Source organism: Dendrobates tinctorius, unplaced genomic scaffold, assembly GCF_039654945.1.
Source record: "Dendrobates tinctorius isolate UK_male_01 unplaced genomic scaffold, ASM3965494v1 ptg000007l, whole genome shotgun sequence".
Taxonomy (NCBI): Eukaryota; Metazoa; Chordata; class Amphibia; order Anura; family Dendrobatidae; genus Dendrobates; species Dendrobates tinctorius.
Genome location: NW_027361675.1, coordinates 51755728 through 51782359, shown reverse-complemented (window position 1 = coordinate 51782359; position 26632 = coordinate 51755728). Strand labels below are relative to the sequence as shown.

At 48.1% G+C, this 26632-nt stretch overlaps 1 protein-coding gene across 2 annotated transcripts in view; it reads left to right on the top strand.

Annotated features, from left to right (window-relative positions):
- UBE2G1 (ubiquitin conjugating enzyme E2 G1) overlaps positions 1–26359 on the top strand; it is a 76767-nt gene extending 50408 nt beyond the window's left edge. For both annotated transcript variants that reach the window (XM_073574637.1, XM_073574633.1), the window contains exons 5-6: positions 24731–24853; positions 25098–26359. In XM_073574637.1, the coding sequence (XP_073430738.1) occupies positions 24731–24817 (87 nt within the window). In that variant the 3' untranslated portion in view covers positions 24818–24853; positions 25098–26359. The remainder of the gene's footprint in view (positions 1–24730; positions 24854–25097) is intronic.
- The last annotated feature ends 273 nt before the right edge of the window (positions 26360–26632 follow it).

The following is a 26632-nucleotide window of genomic DNA, read 5'->3' as shown; positions in this document are numbered from 1 at the left end:
GAAAAAGGGCGGTACCTCTCCTCCGCCTTCAGTTGGGTTCCTGATGGAGGGACCCACAGGATGGTACCTGTGCATCCAGGACTCCGGGGCCGGCCTGTCCGGCTATCGGCAGCGGGGAGGCCCTTGTCGCGGCAGGTGCGGTGCCCGAAGCCGGGGCCGATGCGGGCTGCCGGGTGAGCGGGGGGGGGAGAGATGCCGGAGTCGTCGCTCCGGAAAGGAGATTGGGGCTCAGCAGGACCCGGTGGAGCGTGGGCAGCGCCATGGTACGGAGAGTACCAAGATGGCCGCTGCCCCGGAAGTAGACCAGCGACTTCCGGGTCCCGGAACCGGGCGCATGCGCAGGAGCGCGCTTCCCGACCAGCGCGTGCAGGGGGAGCGGTGACGTCACGCGGCACTAAGTTTAAAAAAGGTGAGGCGCAGAAACTCCTGGCTGGAAGCGATCCTAATAATGAAGGATAGCGACAGGGTCGGACTGGGGTGTCTAGGGCCCACCAAGGGAATTAATTTTAGGGGCCCACCTACAGTAATGTACAACTCAACATTTAGGCTTTGAGACCGCAGAATTACACCATGGGTTCTTTTGCCGTATATCCCACGCCAAATCTGCATCATTTCAGCATCCTAATTCTGCTAAAAGCTGCACCGTTGTTCATATGCTGCAGATCTTTCTGCACTACGATTCATTTAATCCTTTAGGGCCGCAGGCCTGTTTTCACCTTTATGCCCAAGCCATTTTTGGCAAATCTGACCTGTGTTACTTTGAAGTTAAAAAGTGACCCCATTTTGGAATCTACACCCCCAAGGATTGACGTAGGGGGTATAGTGATCACTTTGTCCCAACAAGAGTTCCATGGTAGATGCTACACAGCCCAGCCAATCGAAGCGTTCGTATCTGCAGGGGGGCTAAAATTCGCCCGGACCAGCCAGGCAGTGTTGCTGCCTGCCGGTCTTAGCGGCGAAAGCCTCCCGGTACCCGTGCGATTAGCTGCCCCAATAGGCAGCACAGGTCCCCAATAGGCAGCACAGGTTCCCAATAGGCAGCACAACTCCCCAATAGGCAGCACAACTCCCCAATAGGCAGCACAGGTCCCCAATAGGCAGCATTGGTCCCCAATAGGCAGCATTGGTCCCCAATAGGCAGCATTGGTCCCCAATAGGCAGCATTGGTCCCCAATAGGCAGCACTGGTCCCCAATAGGCAGCACAGGTCCCCAATAGGCAGCACAGGTCCCCAATAGGCAGCACAGGTCCCCAATAGGCAGCACAGGTCCCCAATAGGCAGCACAGGTCCCCAATAGGCAGCACTGGTCCCCAATAGGGAGCACAGGTCCCCAATAGGTAGCATTGTACCCAATAGGCAGCACAGGTCCCCAATAGGCAGCACTGGTCCCCAATAGGCAGCATTGGTCCCCAATAGGCAGCATTGGTCCCCAGTAGGCAGGCACAGGTCCCTAGTAGGCAGCACAGGTCCCTAATAGGCAGCACAGGTCCCCAAAAGGCAGGCACAGGTCCCTAGTAGGCAGCACAGGTCCCCAATACGCAGCACATACAGACAGTAACTCACTGACCCGGCGTTGGCCTGTGTACCAGATACCAGGGAGAACCCGCTGAATCCCACCCCTGGGCAGGGCCGGCTCCAGGTTTTTGAGGGCCCCGGGTGAAAAAGTCTCAGTTGGCCCCCCCTTAACACATACCACGACTCATGCCATGTGACATCCGTGGTGACGGCCAAAAACGGACTTGTCTCCATGTGGATCACACGGACACGCATGTGATCCACACGGACACTCGCTCTGTGGCAAAACATGTTCATGTGATGGAGGCTACTGATTAGTAGTGTACACATGAAAGAAAGAAGAGAGGGGAAATAAAGAACAGAGAAAGAAAGAGAATGGAAGGAAGAACAGAGAAAGATACAGAGAGAGAGAGAGAAAGAAAGAACATAGAACGAACAGAGAAAGAAAGAGAGAAAATAAAGAACAGAGAAAGAATAGAACAGAGAAAGAGAAAGAAAGAGGGTAAAGAAAGAAAAGAACAGAGAAAAAGAAAGAGGGGAAAGAAAGAACAGATAGAGAAAGAAAGAGGGGAAAGAACAGAGAAGAAAAAGAACAAAGAGAAAGAGTGGACAGAAAAAAAGAACAGAGAAAAGAAAGAAAGAACGGAGAGAGAAAGAGTTGACAGAAAAAAACAGGGAGAGAGAAAAAGGAGGGGAAAGAAAGAACAGAGGTAGAGAGAAAAAGAAAGAGGGGAAAGAACAGAGAGGAAGAGGGGAAAGAAAGAAAGAGGAAAGAGAGAACAGACAGAGAAAGAAAAGATAACAGAGCGAAAGAACAGAGAGAAAGAAACAGAAAAATTCTATAAAGATACTATAGCAGCCCAGCTCCCATTGTAGTGCCTACCTGAGCCTCCTGGTGCAGGACATATCATGATCCGCTCACATGGCCGACATCCCCGATTCCAAGGCAATCTCGCTGTCCGCTCTCTCAGAGAAGGACACGGTGATGGATCTGAAGCATTCCCTGAAGTGCCTCCATGGTTCCGTCACAATCTCCTACTGAAATTACCTAATTTCTGGTCAGCTTCCAGCACATCACTTCCGGCAGAACGTTACGTGCAAGTTTTAAATTGCTCCTTGGGGGTCCGCTATGTACTCCTGTGTCCCGCGGGGAAAGTATGCTCCCGGCTGGGGCAGTCTCTCTCTCAAAATCGGGACTGTCTCGCTGGATCCGGGACAGTTTGGACTCGGGAGGTATAAATGCTCCCCACCATACACGCACGGCTCCGCTTTGTATGCCTCGTACACACACGGCTCCGCTCCGTACACCTTGTACACACGCTGCTTCACTCCGTACACCCCCGGCTCTGCTCCGCTTCATAAACACACGGCTCAGCTCCGTACACACAGGGCTCCGTTCCTTACACCTCGTACACACACGGCTCTGCTCCATACACCTCGTACACACACGGCTTCGCTCCGTGCACCTCGTACACACACGGCTCTGCTCCGTACACCTCGTACACACACGGCTCTGCTCCGTACACCTCGTACACACACGGCTTCGCTCCGTACACCTCGTACACACACGGCTCTGCTCCCTACACCTCGTACACACACGGCTCTGCTCCGTACAACTTGTAAACCCCTCGTGACCCCACCCAAGAACACACACGGCTCTGCTACATCCACCTTGTTAAACCCCTCCCTGACCCCACACAAGTACACTCACGGCTCTGCTACATCCACCTTGTAAAACCACTCCCTGACCTCACACAAGTACACACACGGCTCTGCTACATCCACCTTGTAAACCCCTCCTGACCCCACACTAGTACACACACTGCTCTGCTACATCCACCTTGTAAACCCCTCCTGACCCCACACTAGTACACACACGGCTCTGCTACATCCACCTTGTTAAACCCCTCCCTGACCCCACACAAGTACACACACGGCTCTGCTACATCCACCTTGTTAAACCCCTCCCTGACCCCACACAAGTACACTCACGGCTCTGCTACATCCACCTTGTAAAACCACTCCCTGACCTCACACAAGTACACACACGGCTCTGCTACATCCACCTTGTAAACCCCTCCTGACCCCACACTAGTACACACACGGCTCTGCTACATCCACCTTGTTAAACCCCTCCCTGACCCCACACAAGTACACACACGGCTCTGCTACATCCACCTTGTAAAACCCCTCCCTGACCCCACACAAGTACACACACTGCTCTGCTACATCTACCTTGTACAACCCCTCCTGACCCCACACAAGTACACACACGGCTCTGCTACATCCACCTTGTAAAACTCCTCCCTGACCCCACACAAGTACACACACGGCTCTGCTACATCCACCTTGTAAGACCCCCTCCCTGACCTCACACAAGTACACACAAGGCTCTGCTACATCTACCTTGTACAACCCCTCCTGACCCCACACAAGTACACACACGGCTCTGCTACATCCACCTTGTAAAACCCCTCCTGACCCCACACAAGTACACACACGGCTCTGCTACATCCACCTTGTAAAACCCCTCCCTGACCTCACACAAGTACACACATGGCTCTGCTACATCCACCTTGTAAACCCCTCCTGACCACACACAAGTACACACTGCTCTGCTACATCCACCTTGTAAACCCCTCCCTGACCCCACACAAGTACACACACGGCTCTGCTACATCCACCTTGTAAACCCCTCCTGACCCCACACAAGTACACACACGGCTCTGCTACATCCACCTTGTTAAACCACTCCCTGACCCCACACAAGTACACACACGGCTCTGCTACATCTACCTTGTTAAACCCCTCCCTGACCCCACACAAGTACACACGGCTCTGCTACATCCACCTTGTAAACCCCTCCTGACCACACACCAGTACACACACGGCTCTGCTACATCCACCTTGTAAACCCCTCCCTGACCCCACACAAGTACACACACGGCTCTGCTACATCCACCTTGTTAAACCCCTCCCTGACCCCACACAAGTACACACACGGCTCTGCTACATCCACCTTGTTAAACCCCTCCCTGACCCCACACAAGTACACACGGCTCTGCTACATCCACCTTGTAAACCCCTCACTGACCCCACACAAGTACACACACGGCTCTGCTACATCCACCTTGTTAAACCCCTCCCTGACCCCACACAAGTACACACACGGCTCTGCTACATCCACCTTGTAAACCCCTCCCTGACCCCACACAAGTACACACACGGCTCTGCTACATCCATCTTGTTAAACCCCTCCCTGACCCCACACAAGTACACACACGGCTCTGCTACATCCACCTTGTTAAACCCCTCCCTGACCCCACACAAGTACACACACACGGCTCTGCTACATCCACCTTGTAAACCCCTCCTGACCACACACAAGTACACACACGGCTCTGTACATCCACCTTGTTAAACCCCTCCCTGACCCCACACAAGTACACACTGCTCTGCTACATCCACCTTGTAAACCCCTCCCTGACCCCACACAAGTACACACACGGCTCTGCTACATCCACCTTGTTAAACCCCTCCCTGACCTTACACAAGTACACACACGGCTCTGCTACATCCACCTTGTAAACCCCTCCTGACCACACACAAGTACACACACGGCTCTGCTACATCCACCTTGTAAAACCCCTCCTGACCCCACACAAGTGTACACACGGCTCTGCTACATCCACCTTGTAAAACCCCTCCCTGACCTCACACAAGTACACACACGGCTCTGCTACATCCACCTTGTAAACCCCTCCTGACCACACACAAGTACACACACGGCTCTGCTACATCCACCTTGTTAAACCCCTCCCTGACCCCACACAAGTACACACTGCTCTGCTACATCCACCTTGTAAACCCCTCCCTGACCTTACACAAGTACACACACGGCTCTGCTACATCCACCTTGTTAAACCCCTCCTGACCACACACAAGTACACACACGGCTCTGCTACATCCACCTTGTAAACCCCTTCTGACCACACACAAGTACACACACGGCTCTGTTACATCCACCTTGTAAACCCCTCCCTGACCCCACACAAGTACACACACGGCTCTGCTACATCCACCTTGTTAAACCCCTCCCTGACCCCACACAAGTACACACTGCTCTGCTACATCCACCTTGTTAAACCCCTCACTGACCCCACACAAGTACACACACGGCTCTGCTACATCCACCTTGTTAAACCCCTCCCTGACCTCACACAAGTACACACGGCTCTGCTACATCTACCTTGTTAAACCCCTCCTGACCACACACAAGTACACACACGGCTCTGCTACATCCACCTTGTAAACCCCTTCTGACCACACACAAGTACACACACGGCTCTGTTACATCCACCTTGTAAACCCCTCCCTGACCCCACACAAGTACACACACGGCTCTGCTACATCCACCTTGTTAAACCCCTCCCTGACCCCACACAAGTACACACTGCTCTGCTACATCCACCTTGTAAACCCCTCACTGACCCCACACAAGTACACACACGGCTCTGCTACATCCACCTTGTTAAACCCCTCCCTGACCTCACACAAGTACACACGGCTCTGCTACATCTACCTTGTACAACCCCTCCTGACCCCACACAAGTACACACAGCTCTGCTACATCCACCTTGTAAAACCCCTCCCTGACCCCACACAAGTACACACACGGCTCTGCTGCATCCACCTTGTTAAACCCCTCCCTGACCCCACAGAAGAACACACACGGCCTGCTACATCCACCTTGTAAACCCCTCCTGAACCCACACAAGTACACACACGGCTCTGCTACATCCACCTTGTAAACCCCTCCTGACCCCACACAAGTAAACACACGGCTCTGCTACATCCACCTTGTTAAACCCCTCCCTGAGCCCACACAAGTACACACACGGCTCTGCTACATCCACCTTGTAAACCCCTCCTGACCACACACCAGTACACACACGGCTCTGCTACATCCACCTTGTAAACCCCTCCCTGACCCCACACAAGTACACACACGGCTCTGCTACATCCACCTTGTTAAACCCCTCCCTGACCCCACACAAGTACACACACGGCTCTGCTACATCCACCTTGTTAAACCCCTCCCTGACCCCACACAAGTACACACGGCTCTGCTACATCCACCTTGTAAACCCCTCACTGACCCCACACAAGTACACACACGGCTCTGCTACATCCACCTTGTTAAACCCCTCCCTGACCCCACACAAGTACACACACGGCTCTGCTACATCCACCTTGTAAACCCCTCCCTGACCCCACACAAGTACACACACGGCTCTGCTACATCCATCTTGTTAAACCCCTCCCTGACCCCACACAAGTACACACACGGCTCTGCTACATCCACCTTGTTAAACCCCTCCCTGACCCCACACAAGTACACACACACGGCTCTGCTACATCCACCTTGTAAACCCCTCCTGACCACACACAAGTACACACACGGCTCTGTACATCCACCTTGTTAAACCCCTCCCTGACCCCACACAAGTACACACTGCTCTGCTACATCCACCTTGTAAACCCCTCCCTGACCCCACACAAGTACACACACGGCTCTGCTACATCCACCTTGTTAAACCCCTCCCTGACCTTACACAAGTACACACACGGCTCTGCTACATCCACCTTGTAAACCCCTCCTGACCACACACAAGTACACACACGGCTCTGCTACATCCACCTTGTAAAACCCCTCCTGACCCCACACAAGTGTACACACGGCTCTGCTACATCCACCTTGTAAAACCCCTCCCTGACCTCACACAAGTACACACACGGCTCTGCTACATCCACCTTGTAAACCCCTCCTGACCACACACAAGTACACACACGGCTCTGCTACATCCACCTTGTTAAACCCCTCCCTGACCCCACACAAGTACACACTGCTCTGCTACATCCACCTTGTAAACCCCTCCCTGACCTTACACAAGTACACACACGGCTCTGCTACATCCACCTTGTTAAACCCCTCCTGACCACACACAAGTACACACACGGCTCTGCTACATCCACCTTGTAAACCCCTTCTGACCACACACAAGTACACACACGGCTCTGTTACATCCACCTTGTAAACCCCTCCCTGACCCCACACAAGTACACACACGGCTCTGCTACATCCACCTTGTTAAACCCCTCCCTGACCCCACACAAGTACACACTGCTCTGCTACATCCACCTTGTTAAACCCCTCACTGACCCCACACAAGTACACACACGGCTCTGCTACATCCACCTTGTTAAACCCCTCCCTGACCTCACACAAGTACACACGGCTCTGCTACATCTACCTTGTTAAACCCCTCCTGACCACACACAAGTACACACACGGCTCTGCTACATCCACCTTGTAAACCCCTTCTGACCACACACAAGTACACACACGGCTCTGTTACATCCACCTTGTAAACCCCTCCCTGACCCCACACAAGTACACACACGGCTCTGCTACATCCACCTTGTTAAACCCCTCCCTGACCCCACACAAGTACACACTGCTCTGCTACATCCACCTTGTAAACCCCTCACTGACCCCACACAAGTACACACACGGCTCTGCTACATCCACCTTGTTAAACCCCTCCCTGACCTCACACAAGTACACACGGCTCTGCTACATCTACCTTGTACAACCCCTCCTGACCCCACACAAGTACACACAGCTCTGCTACATCCACCTTGTAAAACCCCTCCCTGACCCCACACAAGTACACACACGGCTCTGCTGCATCCACCTTGTTAAACCCCTCCCTGACCCCACAGAAGAACACACACGGCCTGCTACATCCACCTTGTAAACCCCTCCTGAACCCACACAAGTACACACACGGCTCTGCTACATCCACCTTGTAAACCCCTCCTGACCCCACACAAGTAAACACACGGCTCTGCTACATCCACCTTGTTAAACCCCTCCCTGAGCCCACACAAGTACACACACGGCTCTGCTACATCCACCTTGTAAACCCCTCCCTGACCCCACACAAGTACACACACGGCTCTGCTACATCCACCTTGTAAACCCCTCCTGACCACACAAAATTACACACACGGCTCTGCTGCATCCACCTTGTAAACCCCTCCCTGACCCCACACAAGTACACACACGGCTCTGCTACATCCACCTTGTTAAACCCCTCCCTGACCCCACACAAGTACACACACATGCCTCTGCTACATCCACCTTGTTAAACCCCTCCCTGACCTCAAACAAGTACACACACGGCTCTGCTACATCCACCTTGTTAAACCCCTCCCTGACCCCACACAAGTACACACACGGCTCTGCTACATCCACCTTGTTAAACCCCTCCCTGACCCCACACAAGTACACACACGGCTCTGCTACACCCACCTTGTTAAACCCCTCCCTGACCCCACACAAGTACACACACGTCTCTGCTACATCCACCTTGTTAAACCCCTCCCTGACCCCACTGTCCCACACATAAACGTTACCTCATCCATCCAGACCAGCACCATAATGAAAAGCGGCCAGCACAGCAGAGTCCTGCAGCCGCCCTGATCATGTGACCCGACTCCTCCCCTCCTGGGACCTCATCACAGGTCCTGTGCTGGCACCGCACACAAGATTACAGCCGAAGGAAGCGATGATCATTGCTGGCTGTAAGGGGCTGCGTCACTGCGTGGGTCCCTCGCGGAGGGCGCAGGTTGGGGTCAGTACATGGGGGGCGTGACGGCGGCCGGCGGGTATCCCAGACAGCGTGAGTGGGCCCTCCCATCTCGCCAGGGCCCCGGCACTTGCCCGGGTGCTGACGCCGGCCCTGCCCCTGGGTACGAGCGACCAGTGAGTGACACTGACATTCGGGGGCGGGGCCCAACGAGGGATCCAACGGTACCTCGGTGGGCCAGTCCGAGCCTGGATAGCGACCAGCAACAGGAGCAGAGGCAGCAGCTGAAACAGCAGCAGCACCACCAACACCACCACCGACAAAAGGAACGAAACACAGAGTGCCGTTCCAGCAGTCACTCCACGCGGCGTAGCACGTCAGCAGCGAGGAGCAAAACGCCACCAGGAGATCAGCCTATACAGGACCTGACTCCGTCTCCCGAACCGGTACCTGCAGCCGCGTGCCTTTTTTTGGGGTAAGTGATCTTCGTGAATGTCACCCTTGTAATGCAATCCCTCTCCCTTATTAGGGAAAGAAGAAGGCTAAAAAGAACAGGGAATGTCCCACTTTCACTAAACCCCTACCGGTATCATGGGAGAAAAAACTATGCCAGTCCTGTACAAAAGAAATTGTCAGGAGACTCCGGATTTCGCATCTGACCTAAGGGCCGCAATTAAATCAGAGGTCCAGAGTGCCCTTGAATCCCTTAAACATAAGGATAAAACGAGGAAAAAAGACACGGTAGAAACCTCCCAGTCAGATTCTTCCACATCAGGGGAAATCTCGTCTAAATCCTCAGAATCCGGCTCCTCATCCTCAGACGAGGAAACAGGAGGGCGCCATTGTTTTCCCCTAGAAGAGGTAGACAAACTGGTGAAAGCTGTAAGGTCTACCATGGGGGTATTGGACCCGAGGCCGGATAAGACAGTCCAGGACATAATGTTCGGGGGACTAGGCCAGAAAAAACGGAGAGTATTTCCACTAAACGAAATCGTCAAGGGTCTAATCAAAAGGGAATGGGATAAGCCAGATAGGAAAAATACTACGGTCCCTTCCCTTAAAAGAAAATATCCCTTTGAGGAGGAGGCATCCACGTCTTGGGATAGAGCCCCGAAACTCGATGTAGCAGTTGCTAAAGCCTCAAAGAAATTCGCCCTTCCCTTTGAGGACATGGGCACCCTCAGGGACCCCCTAGATAAGAAGGCGGATACCTTTCTAAAGGGGGCTTGGGAGTCTGCAGGCGGTGACCTCAGGCCAGCGATAGCGGCGACATGTACCTCAAGAGCCCTAATGGTATGGGTGGACTAACTTGAGAAACAGCTGAGGGAAGGGACACCTAGAGAAAATTTTAGATTCTATCCCAGTAATAAGGGGAGCGGCTGCATTCCTAGCAGACTCATCGGCCGATTCAGTCAGACTATCGTCCAAAACAGCAGCACTTTCAAACGCGGCCCGAAGGACACACTATGGCTTAAAAGTTGGCCAGGGGACCTTCAGACCAAAATTAAATTATGCTCCATCCCCTGTGAGGGAAAATTCCTTTTTGGGGAAACGTTAGATGACATCCTCCAGAAAGCAGGGGACAAGAAAAAAGGATTCCCAAATTTAGGGCCAGCGGCATTTAAAAGACCCTTTCGGAATAGGAGTTTTTTTCAGAGAAGACCACCAAGGGAACAAAAGTGGGATGATAAAAGAAGAGATAGAGGCTTCTTCTTTAATAACTCTCCCCGGGACAAAAAGCCCTCCAAGTGACAGTACGCCAAGGGTGGGGGGAAGGTTATCCTTTTTCCTTCCAGCCTGGAGGAGAATTTCAACAAACCCATGGATAATAAACCTAATCCAGGAGGGCCTAAGGATAGACTTTTTCTCTCTCCCGCCTCAAAAATATGTAACAACGCCGCTGAGATCCAGCATGCGAGAACAGGAAGCGCTAGAAAGCGAGGTTCTAGGCCTAGTAAAAAAAGGAGTCCTCCAGGAGGTCCCCCTGCAGGATATGGGCGGAGGGTTTTACTCCCCTCTTTTTCTAGTGACCAAACCAGACGGCACCTTTCGTACAATTATAAATCTGAGAAAGCTAAACAAATACGTCAAGAACCAGAGCTTCAAAATGGAGTCGATCAAATCTACCACCAAAGTCCTGTTCCCAAACTGCTACATGACGGTGTTGGACCTCAGTGACGCTTATTATCACGTCCCTATCCACAAAGACTCCAGGAAGTATCTGAGGTTAGCCATCTCAATAAAAGGCAAGGCGAAAGAATTTCAGTACAGAGCCCTGCCGTTCGGAATATCGATAGCCCCGCGAGTATTCACCAAAATAGTAGCGGAAATGATGGCTCATATAAGGGAACAAGATATAATAATAATCCCGTATCTAGACGATTTCCTAATAGCGGGCAGCTCGGCTCAAAAATGCAGGGAACAGAGAGACAGGGTGATGAACACTCTACAAGACCTGGGCTGGCTTCTAAATCTAAAAAAAAAATCAAGATTGGAGCCCAGCAGGGTACAAGAATTCTTGGGCCTAACACTAGACTCAAACATTCTGGAGTGTCGCCTCCCAAACCACAAAAAGGAGAAGATCGCTCAAATTACAGCAAGAGCAATCCAAAATCCCTCCATGACACTAAGGAAGGCCATGTCACTGTTGGGTTCACTATCTGCCTGCCAGCAGTTCAATGGGCTCAGTTACACACGAGAAATCTCCAGTGGGACGTATTGGCCAACCAGGCAGTAATAGGGGGACACCTAGAGGGTCGCATTACCCTAAATTCAAGCACTATTCATTCCCTAGCTTGGTGGGGAAACCAGGAGAACCTGTCCAAAGGGATCCCCTGGGCACCAAAGATAACACACATAGTGACAACAGATGCCAGTCCCACAGGATGGGGAGCGCACATGAACAACGAGGTGACTCAGAGCGTATGGGGAAATCAAGAACTAAGAGCCTCCTCAAATCAAAAGGAGCTTCTAGCAGTAGGCTAAGCCCTAACACACTTCCTACCCCTACTCCAGAACCACCATGTCCGTATCCTTTCGGACAATCGGGTCACAGTGGCCTATATAAATCACCAGGAGGGAACCAGGTCCCGAGCCCTAATGGACACATCCGCCAAAATCCTCAAACTAGCGGAGGCAAACCTGTTATCTCTGACAGTCCTACACATCCGCGGTACAGAGAATCAAAGGGCAGACTTTCTGAGCCGCACCCAATTACGACAGGGGGAATGGGTACTAAAGCAGTCCATTTTTCGGCAGATTGTAAAAATGTGGGGGACCCCAGACGTAGATCTGTTCGCCGACTTCAAAAACAAAAAAGTAGACGCCTTCTGCTCCCTAGATCCCAGGGGGAATCCTCTAACTCTGGACGCATTTATGCTTCCATGGACACAGAATCTAACATATGCCTTTCCCCCAATCATGCTCATTCCAGCAGTCCTAATGAAAGTCAGGGAGGACAGGGCAAGAATGATACTGATAGCCCCCTTCTGGCCCAAAAGAACCTGGTTTTCCTGGCTAAGAATGCTCTCAGTAACCGACCCATGGGTCCTACCGGATCTCCCGGACCTGCTATCGCAGGGCCCAGTGCTACATCCTCAGGCACCGAACCTCCATTTAACAGCATGGAATTTGAAAGGGCACTGATGAGGGACAGGGGTTTTTCAGAAAACCTGATAACTACACTACAAAAGAGTAGGAAACCGGTTACAATGAGAGCTTATGGCAGAATATGGAAAAAATTTCTATCCACCTCTAGGGAAAAGGTTCAGGACGGGGTTCAGATTGAGAAGATCCTAGAATTTCTACAAGAGGGCCTAGAACAGGGTCTGGCGGTCAACACATTAAAAGTACAAATAGCGGCATTAGGCGCCCTCTATAACCATGATGTGGCAGGTGACCCCTCGGTAGCACGGTTTATTGAAGCCGCAACCAGATCGAGGCCAATAGCCAGTCAAAGATTACCATCATGGGACCTGAATCTTGTACTTTCAACACTGACAGGCCCTCCGTTTGAACCAATTCACTCGGCACCCCTAAAAATCCTATCTCTTAAAACGGTGCTTCTGGTGGCACTAACATCAGCCCGAAGAGTGAGCGATATTCAAGCCTTGTCAGCGGGGCCTCCTTTTACAAAAATTCTAGAGGATAGTCATCTTAAAACCTGACCCAGCCTATTTACCTAAAGTGTCATAACATTTTCACAGGTCCCAGGAGGTAGTCCTTCCTTCCTTCTGCCCAAATCCAAAAAATAAGGGAAAAGAAATGTTCCACACTTTAGATGTTAAAAGGTGCCCAGTACAGTACTTGGAGGCCACCAAAAAGTGTAGGAAGGAAGGCTCTCTCTTTGTATGTTTCCAGGGTCCTCAGAAGGGGCTCAAAGCATCCAAGAGTACCCTGGCAAGGTGGATAAGGGATGCGATTGCCCTGGCATATTCATCCAGCGGGATTACCATCCCAGAAGGGCTGAGAGCTCATTCCACAAGGGCAATGGCGACCTCATGGGCTGAAAGATCTGAGGTATCAATAGAACAAATCTGTAAGGCGGCCACCTGGTCATCACCTTCGACCTTTTTTAGGCACTATAGTTTAGATCTAGCCTCTACATCTGACCTGACCTTCGGGAGAAGGGTCCTTCAGGCGGTGGTCCCTCCCTAAGCTACCAATCTCTGAAATTCTCTCCGTGGTGCTGTCATGGGTGAGAGAGAATAGCTTACTCACCGATAACGGTGTTTCTCGGAACCCATGACAGCACCCGCTTATTCCCTTCCCCTTCACGAGTATGGTGAGCACGTTTTATTGTTAGTAGAGTGTTTCCGTTTAGGCACGGTGCTTTGATAAGTAAGCAGTATTATAATATTGTGTATGTATTTCTGTTGTCTAACTAACCTGGAGACCCTCTGATGCTCTGTAACCAACTGAAGGCGGAGGAGAGGTACCGCCCTTTTTCTGTAGGTTCCTGTCCCTGAAGGGCGGTTCCCCTCTCTCCGTGGTGCTGTCATGGGTTCCGAGAAACACCGTTATCGGTGAGTAACTAAGCTATTCACTTCTTACATTACATGAGTGATATCTATTGTAAATTTTACAATACCATACAGCAGAGGGGTTTCAGGTAATCGAGGGTCCATTTGGTTTTAGGGTTTAAGTACCTGTAGTATAAGGTAAACGGGAGAATGATAAATGGACGTTGCCAGTAGAATCTGTCCTCAGCAGTGTACCCTTTACAAAAGTCAATTTCCTTCTATATAGTGCGCCATACACTCCCTGACAGAAGTTATGTCGCTTATCCATGTTCTGTAAATAAAAGCTTATAACCTGACGTTAAATTGATCCATTGGTTGTATAAATTATTCTTTTGAAAGCTGAAACCCTCCGAAATGTGGTTTAGGTTAAGAAAATAAATTGCCATCAATGCAGAAATATTGATCATTTAATGGACACAGAATGGTCAGATTTTGGCAAGACAAAACTTTTGTCGGCCACAGAAAATAATGTGATATTCAAGCAAATAATTAACTTAAAATACAAATATATGTTGCCTTACATTGGTGAATGAAGTTGTGGTGCTATTAGAGTCATATTTAATATTTTGTGTGACTTCCATGAGCCTGAAGGACCTCATCCATGCGGGTCAACAATGATTCATACAATTTATTAATGAAGTCATCAGGAATAGCAAAGAATGCTGTCTTGCATGCCTCCCAGAGTTCATCTAGAGTCTTTGGTTTTGTTTTCCAAGCTTCCTATTTCATCCTACCTCAAACATGCTCAATGATCATGTCTGGTGACTGGGCTGGCCAGTCCTTGAGCACCTTGATCTTTTTTGCCTGGAGGAACTTTGTTGTAGAGATGGATGTATGAGATGGAGCACCATCCTGCTACAGAATTTAACGCCATTTATGGTTTGGAATATGAGACAGCTAATACTTCTTGATATTTTAGGCTATTGATATTGCCTTCCAACTTGCAAGTGTTTCGCACACCCCCATACTGAATGTAACCCCAGACCATGATCTTTCCACCACCAAATTTAACTGTTTTCTGGGTGTATTTTTGATCCATACGGGCTCCAGTAGGTCAACTGCAGTATTTGCAGCGGCTGTGGTGTAATTCTACTGAAGATTCATCAGAGAAATCCACCTTCTGCCACTTTTCCAGCGTCCATCTGTTTAGCAGGCTGTGGGACTTTGCAAATGCCACACGTTTTTTTATTTGCCTTTTGTTTGCTGGCTTCTGGGCGCTGATTAGACCTTGGAGGCCATTTCGAGACAGAATCCTACAAACTGTTCTAGTTGACACAGGGACTTGAGGTGACCAGGCCTGTTGGAGCTCTGCTGCAGTTGAAGAGGGGCTTGCTTTGGGTTTTCTAACAACAAACGTTCCTTCTGAGCAGTTGTCTTGCGGGGTCTGCCAGACCTGGGCTTGTCAAACACATCTCCAGTGTCTTCGACTCTTTTTTTAATCCTTTGTACTTGAGGCTGAGACGCATTAAGGCTACTTTCACACATCAGGTTTTCGGCGTCAGGCGCGATCCGGCGTCGTGCCGGAATGCCGGATCCGGCAAATGTTTTGTAAAACCTGATGTGCCGGATCCGGTTTTCTGCCGGATCCGTCTTGTTCTTGACAGACAAAACCGGATCCGTCTCATCCGGTTCATCCGTTTTTCTATCCGTTTTTCGACGGATTACGCCGGATCCGGTTTTTAAAATTGACCCTTGTGGCCCCTCAAGGCAGAGTACACTGGCAGGATGACAGTGTGAAAGATTTGTGCCCTAACCAAACTTGTGTACCTTCTGGACCAACAGTATATACCTTTGCCAACCAAAGTTGGCTATCTTGTCATGGTCTACTATTTTTAGCTTTAGGCCACAGGTGTGTACCTGGTTGTGTTTTATGCAAAGTATTTCACCTTTTAACAAAAGTTGTGTACATTGTTAGGAAATCACCAACAATAAACACAACTTTTTAGGTGAAATACTTTGCTTCAAACACAACCAGGAACACAACTGTGGCAAAAAGCTAAAATTTACCCACAGTTATATACCTGATTTTGAATACCTTTTTACCTTTGAAATACCCTGTATTTAACCTTTTTTTTTAAACATAGTTCGCCGCAGAAAGAAAAGACAGACAACCATTGTGAAACGATAATTTAACTTTTATTTAAAATTTTTTTTTTTTTTGTAAAATGTTTTTAAAGTGCAAAAAACTTTTTTAATAAAGGTTTTAAACCCAATGGGCATTTTTATTACAAAACACATCATAAATCTGTGTAGTGTGGGGTGGAAATACTGCTGGAGGGGCTGCGGGACACTTCGACACTGGGTGTGTGGAGAGAGGACTGGGATCGTGGTGGGGAAGGAACAGTTAGAGGTGAAGGTGTGGAAAAAGCTACAGAATGGGTGGACATGTTGGAGGCAGAAGAGGTGGTGGGCGGTGGAGTGGAGGGTTGGGCAGGGACTGTAGGAGCAGATGATGTTGATGGAAAGTTGTATGGGGAAGGAGTTTGGTACGGGGAAGGAGTTTGGTACGGGGAAGGAGTTTGGTACGGGGAAGGAGTTTGGTACGGGGCAGGTTGCTGGAAGTGGGGAGATGTCTGGTACTGGGGAGGTTGCTGGTACTGGGGAGGTTGCTAGTATGTGATAGGAGGGGGAGGATGGAAAGTGGCTGGAGGGGGTGCAGATGTAATAGGAGGGGGAGGATGGAAAGTGGCTGGAGGGGGTGCAGATGTAATAGGAGGGGGAGGATGGAAAGTGGCTGGAGGGGGTGCAGGTGGAGGAACTACAGTGGTGGGAGGTGGAGGTTGGGAGGTAACCTGCTGTAGAGCACCGTGGCACGAATGCATTACATGCATCTGCTGGGTAGGAGATAGTGTTGCCATGCGCTCCACAACAGACCTGAAAAAGGTGTGGTTTGGCGAAGATCTTGCTTCTGAATGCATGGTTTGCAGAAGTGTCTTCACCTCCAGAATGCTGGAGTTGATCTGCTGAAAGCCTGCGGAGATTTGCTCTGACAAGACTTTTGGACAGTTCTGGAAAGATGCATTCAGATGCAAGAACTCTTGCGCATAACTCTTTTCCTGACCCCTCTGCCGCTGCCGCCCAGTACCCGCAGGTGTACTAGAGGTGGCAGGGGCAGAAGGGTGGGGTAAAGGGAAAGCGATCTCCTCACCAGCAGCTTCATGTAATGTAGGCGGCCACGATGCTCCTGTGCTGGTGGATGGGACAGATGGGTCGAATGTGTGGGAAGGCTGGGAAGGTGCAGATGTACCGGGGCGGTCGAAGTGTCCCTCGGTGTCGGTCTCCTCAGGGATCGCCTCAGAAGGGTCCAATCGTGCAGGCTCCCGAGTGCTGCTCACCGTGCTGTGGAATAAAGAGAAAAAAAACAATTAAAATACTGACATGGTATGGCCCTGGCTGAAAAAAAAAAGTTATATCTAACATTTTTTTTCACATGTGGTGTGTAATATTTACCTTCTGGTGAGCATTGTTTCCCGGAGGAACGACAGGGCTTGTGCGTACTTGTACTTGCTCCTGCGTCCTCCAGATCCACTCGGGGGCCCGCATCTCTTTATTGAACTCCTTCTTGAAACGATCCCTCACAGACCGCCACCGATTCACAATTCTGTTCCCTGAAACGAGAAAGGAGTGGTTAGTATACAACATCAGTGTTTCACAAACTCCAGTCCTCATGGTCCCCAGGGGTCATGTTTTCAGGATTTCCATAGTAAATAGAAATCCTGAACACATGATCCGTGGGGACCACGAGGACTGGAGTTCGGGAAACACTGGTTTACATCAAGCAACCGGTACTGTATATACTTACGCTCTTTAATCTGGGCCCGAACATCGAGGTCCTCCCAGCGGCCCACAAGGAGCGAACAAATTTCCTCCCAGAGTCGTCGGGTAACGATAAGGTCAGCGTGGCGGCGGTCAGCCATATTCCAGAGCGGCTCCCTTTCTCTGACGAGATCGATGAGGTGGTCCACATCGAGTCCTCCATCCTCACCGTCAGAGTCGGGAGCACGCTGTGAAGGCTGTTAAAGAAAAAGACAAAAATAACATTAGCCTCCACAAAAGAAATGAAATAAAAAGTGCAAAAAGCAAAGCAAAAATATTTATACTTACACGCTGGTGACCGCCGCGTTGCTGTCGCCGACGACCCTGGGAGGCACTGCAAGGACCTCTTGGCCGAGCACCAGATTGGGAAGACTAGAGAAGAAAACAAAAAATGTTATGTCTTTGGATGTAGGCATTTGTTTGCTGTGTGTGGTCTGCAGAACATTGTTTTCTATGTGTTGTGTGTAGTGTGATGTTGTGTTTCTGCGTTTGATGCAAAAAACTTACCAATTGTGAGCCCACTCCAGGTGTCTGTCCACACCTTCCTTCTTCTTCTGGGAGCTCCTCTTCATCTTGTGATTCCTGTTTTGAAATAAAAGGCAATGAATAGACATATATTACAGAGATGATGGATTTTGGAAATAAAAACTTACCGTCAAACGCTGACGATGCGAGGGAGGGCTCCCAGAAGAAGATGTGCTGTCCTGTTGATGGCCAGACTCCATGGCTGTGGGTATTGCTGCTGCTGCTGCCAGTGATGCCATTTCTGCTGCTGCTGCATCTCTTTGGCGGCTGTTGAATAAAGAGAAACAAAGGGCCAATGAATATCTTGATATTCCATGGCCCTAGTTTGGAGGAATGGGGGATTTGATAATTACCGTGTCTCATCTACTGCTGGACTCCCCTCCTCAGCATGTTCCATTTGCTGCTCCATTTGGGGTGGTGCTGATGGTGCTGCTGCAGATGTCTGCTGCCTTCTCCTGCTCCTGGTTCTTGGCTTGGGTGGCATGTTGGGTGTGGCTGAGGGTCCCATTGTCTTGCTTTTATAGATCTCCTGTGGGCAGAGCTACTGAGCATGCTCAGACCAAAAAACCGGATCCGGCGCATTGCGGCGCTCATAGGCTTTCATTGTGTGAAAAAGCCGGACGCGCCGGATCCGGCGTGTCCGGCTTTTTCACCGGAGACAAAAAACGTTACAGTAGCCGTTTTTTCCAGACGCCGGATCACGACACATTGCCGGATCCGGCGAAAACCGGATGAAACGCATGGCCATCCGGCGCGATCCGGCGCAAATGCAAGTCAATTGGGGGGAAACCGGAACCGGCATTGCATTTCGCCGGATCCTGTTTCTGTCAAAAGCGCCGGATCGCGCCTGACGGCGAAAACCTGATGTGTGAAAGAGGCCTAAAGGTGCCAGCCACCTCTGTAGTTGATCTGGTCTTCAGCCTCTTGATGATCCAGGCTTTGGTCGCAGGGTGGATTTTTGGAATGTTGTCAGAGCTCAAGTTGCCGCTCAAGTGAAGGTCTGGGGTGCTGGGTTTCTTTTTATACACACCCACTAATTAACCGATCATTTACTGAGCACAGGTGAGGATGTAAACTAGGATTGGGTGCATTATATGACCAGGTGACAAAACTCTTGTCTTGCCAAAATCTGACCATTCTGTGTCCATTAACCCCTTCACGACCCATGACGCCTATGTAGGCGTCATGAAAAGTCGTGCCCAAACGACCCATGATGCCCCCGTGGGCGTCATGCTATAAATAGCGTTCCTGCGGGTCGGGTGACCGTGGTCACTGAAATGTCACCCGACCCGCAGATACAGGACAACATGCAGTTAAGCCTGGGGGGGTGGCTTTGCACCCACATGGTTAGGATCGCTTTGATTGGCTGTTAAAAGTGAAACCGTCAATCAGAGCGATAGTAATATTTCATCAATGAAAATTGATGAAATATTACAATCCTGCCATGGCCGATGCTGCACTACCATCGGACATGGCTGGAGACACTAACATGACCCCCCACACACACGGCTGGCGGGGGTGATCGGCCCCCGCCACGGACTGACGGCAGTGATGGACCGCTGCCGTCACGATCTACTCCCCCTTCCCTCATGTCCCCCCCCGCTGTCCGATTTTCCCCTCACTTTCCCCGGTACCTCCTGTGTCCCGCTCTGCCTCCCGGTGTCCCGCCGTCCCTCCTGCATGGGTGCCGTCATCTTGGAAAATGGCGGGCGCATGCGCAAATGCGCCCGCCGGCATTTCCCGGCTGCAGATTTTTTTTTTTTTTTTTTGATCACTGTGATAAACTCACACAGTGATCAAAATAAAAAAAAAAGTAAATCACCGCCCCCCTTATCACCCCCATAGGCAGGCACATGTAATAAAATAAAGAAACTATTTTTAATTTTCAATTAGGGGTAGGGCTAGGGTTAGGGCTAAGGTTGGAATTAGGGTTGGGGTTGGAATTAGGGTTGGGATTAGGGTTATGAATAGGTTTAGGGGTGGGTTGGGATTAGGGAAAGGCTTGTGGTTAGGGGTATATTGGGGTGGTGTTAGGATTGGAGCTAGAATTGAGGGGTTTCCACTGTTTAGGCACATCAGGGGGTCTCCAAATGCGACATGGCGCCACCATTTATTCCAGCCAATTTTGCGTTCAAAAAGTCAAACAGTGCTCCCTCCATTCCGAGCCCCAACGTGTGCCCAAACAGTGGTTTACCCCCACATATGGGGTATCAGTGTACTCAGGAAAAATTGCACAACAACTTTGGGGGTCTAATTTCTCCTGTTACCCTTGGGAAATTAAAAAATAAGGGGCTAAAGCCTAAAACAATTATTTTTGTGAAAAAAAAAAAAAAATTTATTTTCACGCCTGGGCGTTATAAAATTCTGTGAAGCACTTGGGGATTCCAAGTGCTCACGAGACATCTAGATAAGTTCCTTGGGTGGTCTAGTTTCCAAAATGGGGTTACTTGTGGGGGGTTTCCACTGTTTAGGCACATCAGGGGCTCTGCAAACGTAACATGACACCCACAGACCATTCCATCAAGTCGGCATTTCAAAACGTCACTACTTCCCTTCCAAGCCCCGACGTGTGCCCAAACAGTGGTTCCCCCCCACATATGGGGTACCAACGTACTCAGGACAAACTGGACAACAACTTTTGGGGTCCAATTTCTCCTGTTACCATTGTGAAAATAGAAATTAGTGGGCTAAAAAATCATTTTTTGAGGGGAAAAAATTTTTTTTATTTTCACGACTCTGCGTTGTAAACTTCTGTGAAGCACCTGGAGGTTCAAAGTGCTCACTATGCATCTAGTTCCTTAGGGGGTCTAGTTTCCAAAATGGGGTCATTTTTGGGGGAGCTCCAAAGCTTAGGCACACAGTGGCTCTCCAAACACGACATGGTGTCTGCTAACGATTGGAGCTAATTTTCCATTCAAAAAGTCAAATGGCGCTCCTTCCCTTCTGAGCCCCGCCGTGTGCCCAAACAGTGGTTCCCCCCCACATATGGGGTACCAGCGTACTCCGGACAAACTGAACAACTTTTGTAGTCCAATTTATCCTGTTTTCCCTGGGAAAATAAAAATTAGCTTGCTAAAATATAATTTTTGAGGGGAAAAAAAATGATTTTTTATTTTCTCTGCTTTGTGTTATAATCTTCTGTGAAGCACTTGGGGGTTCATAGTGCTCACCACACATCTAAAGAAGTTCCTTCGGGGGTCTAGTTTCCAAAATGGGGTCACTTGTGGGGGAGCTCCAGTGTTTAGGCACACAGGGACTCTCCAAACGCGACATGGCCACCGCTAAATATTCCAGCATATTTTCCATTCAAAAAGTCAAATGATGCTCCTTCCATGCTGAGCCCTGCTGTGCGCCCAAACAGTGGTTTATGACCACATATGAGGTATCGATGTACTCAGGAGAAATTGCCCAACAAATCTTAGGTTCCATTTTACCCTGTGGCCCACGTGAAAATGAAAAAAACTGAGGCTAAAAGAAAATTTTTGTAAAAATTTTTTTTTTTTTTTTTTTTTTTTTTAACGGATCAATTTGTCAATCACCTGGGGGCTCAAAGTGTTCACTATGCGTCTAGATAAGTTCCTTGGAGGGTCTAGTTTTCAAAATGGGGTCACTTGTGGGGGAGCTCCAATGTTTAGGCACACAGGGACTCCCCAAACGCGACATGGCAACCGCTAAATGTTCCACCGTATTTTCCATTCAAAAAGTCAAATGGTGCTCCTTCCATTCTGAGCTCTGCCGTGCGCCCAAACAGTGGTTTATGACCACATATGAGGTATCGGTGTACTCAGGAGTAAGTGCCCAACAAATTTTAGGATGGATTTTATCCTGTTACCCATGTGAAAATGAAAAAATCGATGCTAAAAGAAAATTTTTGTTGGAAAAATTAAAATGTCCATTTTTTCCTTCCATGTTGCTTTAGTCCCTGTGAAGCACCTGAAGGGTTAATAATCTTCTTGAATGTAGTTTTGAGTAGCTTGAGGGGTGCAGTTTTTAGAATGGTGTCACTTTTGGGTATTTTCTGCCATATAGACCCCTCAAAGTGACTTCAAATGTGAGGTGGTCCCTAAAAAAAAAAAAAATGCTTTTGTAAATTTTGTTGTAAAAATGAGAAATCGCTGGTCAACTTTTAACCCTTATAACGTCCTAACAAAAAAAAAAAAAATTGTTTCCAAAATTGTGCTGATGTAAAGTAGACATGTGGAAAATGTTATTTAGTAACTATTTTGTGTCACCTAACTCTGGGTTAACAGAATAATTCAAAATTTGAAAATTGCTAAATATTCAAAATTTTCGCCAAATTTCCGCTTTTTTTCACAAATAAACGCAAAAATTATTGACCTAATTTTACCACTATCGTGAAGCCCCATATGTCACGAAAAAAACATTCTCAGAATCGCTAGGATGCGTTGAAGCGTTCCTGAGTTATTACCTCATAAAGGGACACTGGTCAGAAATGCAAAAAATGGCCAGGTCATTAAGTTCAAAATAGGCTGGGTCATGAAGGGGTTAAATGATCAATATTTCTGCATTGATGGCAATTTATTTTCTTAACCTAAACCACATTTTGGAGGGCTTCAGCTTTCAAAAGAATAATTTATATAACCAATGGATGAATTTAACGTCAGGTTATAAGCTTTTATTTACAGAACATGGATAAGCGACATAACTTGTGTCAGGGAGTGTACAGTATAATGGACCACATGCATTACTCCATATAGTGTTCCCCTTATATAGTGGCACGTACAGTAGAGGGCCCCCATATATAGTGTCCCGTACATTTAAATAAAATGCCTCTCGATCTTCCAACAGCAGGGCTGGTGTGCTCACCGACTTCTGTCTCTGCAGTGTTCAGGACAGAGGGCGCGCGGTAGGGACTTCATCGTACCCTCTGCCCTGATACGTCAGAGTTCGAAGACTCGGAAGAGACAAGACCTGTGGAGGGAGATGAAAGGATTTCAAACCTATTAAAGCATGGGCCCTCCCCTGACTAACAAACCCTATAGCATGCCTGTGAATCGGATAGTGACGCTGGTCCTGCCTGCAAAGGCTTCGGTGGAACTGCAGTGTTGGAATGTCCACCCCTGATTGTAGGTACTGTGTTCTTTCATTTTCAGTAAACAGAATGATGTGCTTTACCAAAAAGCTCTATCTTGGTTTCATTTATCCACAAGACGCTTTCCCAGAAGGATTTTGGCTTATTCGTACATCTTGGCAAACTGCAGTCTAGTTTTGTGTTTCAGCAGTGGTTTGTATGAAATTATGTCCACTTTGCCTTTTTTTTGCGTTCCACTACACGCAAAGTAAATGGTGTATAACAAAACGTGTAATTGCAATAGTTACCTGATAGAAATATATTATTTTCTGGAACAATTTCAAGGGTTATTATAATTATTATTATTGTTAAGGGTGCTAACACTTTTGGTCGTGACTTTATTTAATAATCCTTTTTATACCATTCCTAATAAGTGCCTTTTAGTGGCTCATTGATTTTTGCATATGGCTAAAAAAGTAGGTGCAATATACTAATTAGTGAGTGAATAGTTGGGGGGAGCATTGTCTCCCCCCCCCCCCCCCCCTTCCATGGGTATGTGTCCTGATTTGCAAGAGCAGCATCACCGACTGCTCTTTGCAAATTTCTGGACGTGGCAATGTGCAGCGAAGCCAGTTGTATGCACCCTAACTTGTTCAGCACATGTCCAGGGATGTGCTGCCACCAGTTCTGCAAATCTTGTGGCGGCTTGTGTCCTTGTAACTTCTGCCTCAATGGGCATTCGCAGCGTGTCGGTGAAGCTGGGGAGTGTATACCAGGCTTCACTTCGCACTGCCAGGGAAGCAAAGATTTGCAAAGAATCGTGATTGATTCCACTAGGCAATTCATGTACCTCTCTAAACCTTATTTATGGGTATGTGTTCTATCTGTAAAAAACACAGAACACGTGTGTGAAAAATGATTTCTAAATGAGGCCTAATCTTTAGCATTTTTGGATATGTGAACTAATTTGAGGCCAATCCACCAAATGAAATGTTGTACATATGTCCCGGTCTCAACAGGGATTTCTGCATTTCTCAGTGTCCCCGATGCATATCTGATCAACAAGGGTATTTCTAGCAATGTTGTACAACTTATTAGATTGCATTTTATTTTATCAAGTTATTTGCTGTCTTTTTTATTTATTTATTTTTTTCACCTCTTCATAGAAAGAGTGGAGGGAAGATCGTAATGGTGAATTTAAGAGGAAAGTTGCCCGCTGTGTAAGAAAAAGCCAAGAGACTGCTTTTGAGTGACATTTATGCAGCAGCTAGTAGCTTCACAATTTCAGGGTAAATTTTTCCCTTTTGCATTTATCCTTCTAGACACATTTATAATATGTTGGTGTTTGAGGAAAGGATAAATACATTTTCTTTGAGACTAGTGATGGGGAGGTCTTGACAGATGTCTAATCTTATAAAAGATCTCTACCAGCGCACGCTAGATCCACTATCTTTTTAACGCATTCTACTTAACTGTTTTTAGAACAGCAACTGGGATAGTATATATTGTAATGTATTGTCTCTTCCCACACAGGTCTCCATTTGAGAAACAAGGCACTGTATTTCCTGCACTCTACCCACCTTTTGCTGGACTTTTTGTTGTAATTAGTTGGCAAACACTGGCTGGCACCGGGGTTGCAATAAAACATGCCAGTTATCAATGCTGACAAGAGCCTAAAAAGTGCCAACTTGAAGGTGATTTTCGCATTTCAAAAATCTAAAGAACTGCTTTAAACTTCAGGAAGAATTGTACAGACCTGTACATAGCACAACATGATCCGGATAATATATATAATGTTCATGTAAATCCATAAATACACATTGTACCAAATAATGCTTTCTTTTTAGGAAAACAATTATGTAAAGTCTGAGAATGGAAACCGAGCAAGGAATGAAGGAAGAGTGTTTTGTACTTGGGGTTTGCCAGTCATCTGTTCAGCCTATTCTCCAGATTATTTTTTCCTTCTCTTCCTCCTCCTAGGTTGTAATAGAGAGTCGGACAGTTTTCAAGCCGTGTAGGGTTGTTCTTCTGTCCTGGCGAGTGTCAATGAAGTCCTACAAATGCTCTCAAAACTGAACCAGTCCTTTCTATGCAGAAAAGTACTTTAGTGGTATTGTGGGTAAAACTGTGTTGATTTTAACTTTCCATGCAGCAGGATTTTATAATGCCCCCTCCTCCAAAAGTTCCCACCTTACAGTCTTTTGGCTTCACTTGCTGATAGTGTTTTTGTTTTGTTTTTTTTTTGTTTTTTTTTCAGACTATTTGGTCACTGCAGGAGTTTGGTTACCTTTTTTGTGATAATCCATATTTAACCCCTAAGGGAGTATGGTAATTAAACTTCTGAAGTGCCTTATGTCCAGCAAATGTTATGTACCCCTCTGGTTCTACTGAATTGATGTAAACACATGCTGCTCATCCTGGCTGTACTAAAACTTTACTCTTAAAGCTCTGCTGCTTTTAATGAAGCAACCAGTGAATTAGCCATTTCCATTTCCTGTACAATACTTTTACTTAATTGCCTGGTCTTGAACTTGAAAGAAGGAAAGCATGCATACGTGTCAGTTTATTAAATAATCTTCAGGGTTTGACATAATGTTGCATTATTTTCTTTCTTTTTACTATTTCTCTCAATGTGTCTTTCTTAGCTCTCCTATCATCCTTTCTCCTTTTCGGCAGTTTTTCCTCACCCATTGTACAAAGAAAATTGCGATGTATATTTTCATGTAATTTGATTTTGGAATTCTGTCACCTACTGTAGTGCATTCTTCCAAAATATAATTTTTTTTTTCCAATAAGTCTTTGTGTGGATGTATTATTCTTACAGTGGAGATTTGTGCAAATCACTTTAACCCTTTCGCGCCTGAGCCTGTTTTTGCCTTCGTGACCAGGCCAATTTTTTCAATTCTGACCAGTGTCACTTTGAGGCCATAACTCTAGAACGCTTCAACGGATCCTGCTGATTCTGACATTGTTTTTTCATGACATATTGTACTTCAGGATAGTGGTAAAATTTCTTAGATATGAACTGCGCTTATATGTTAAAAAAATCGAAATTTGGCAAAAATTTT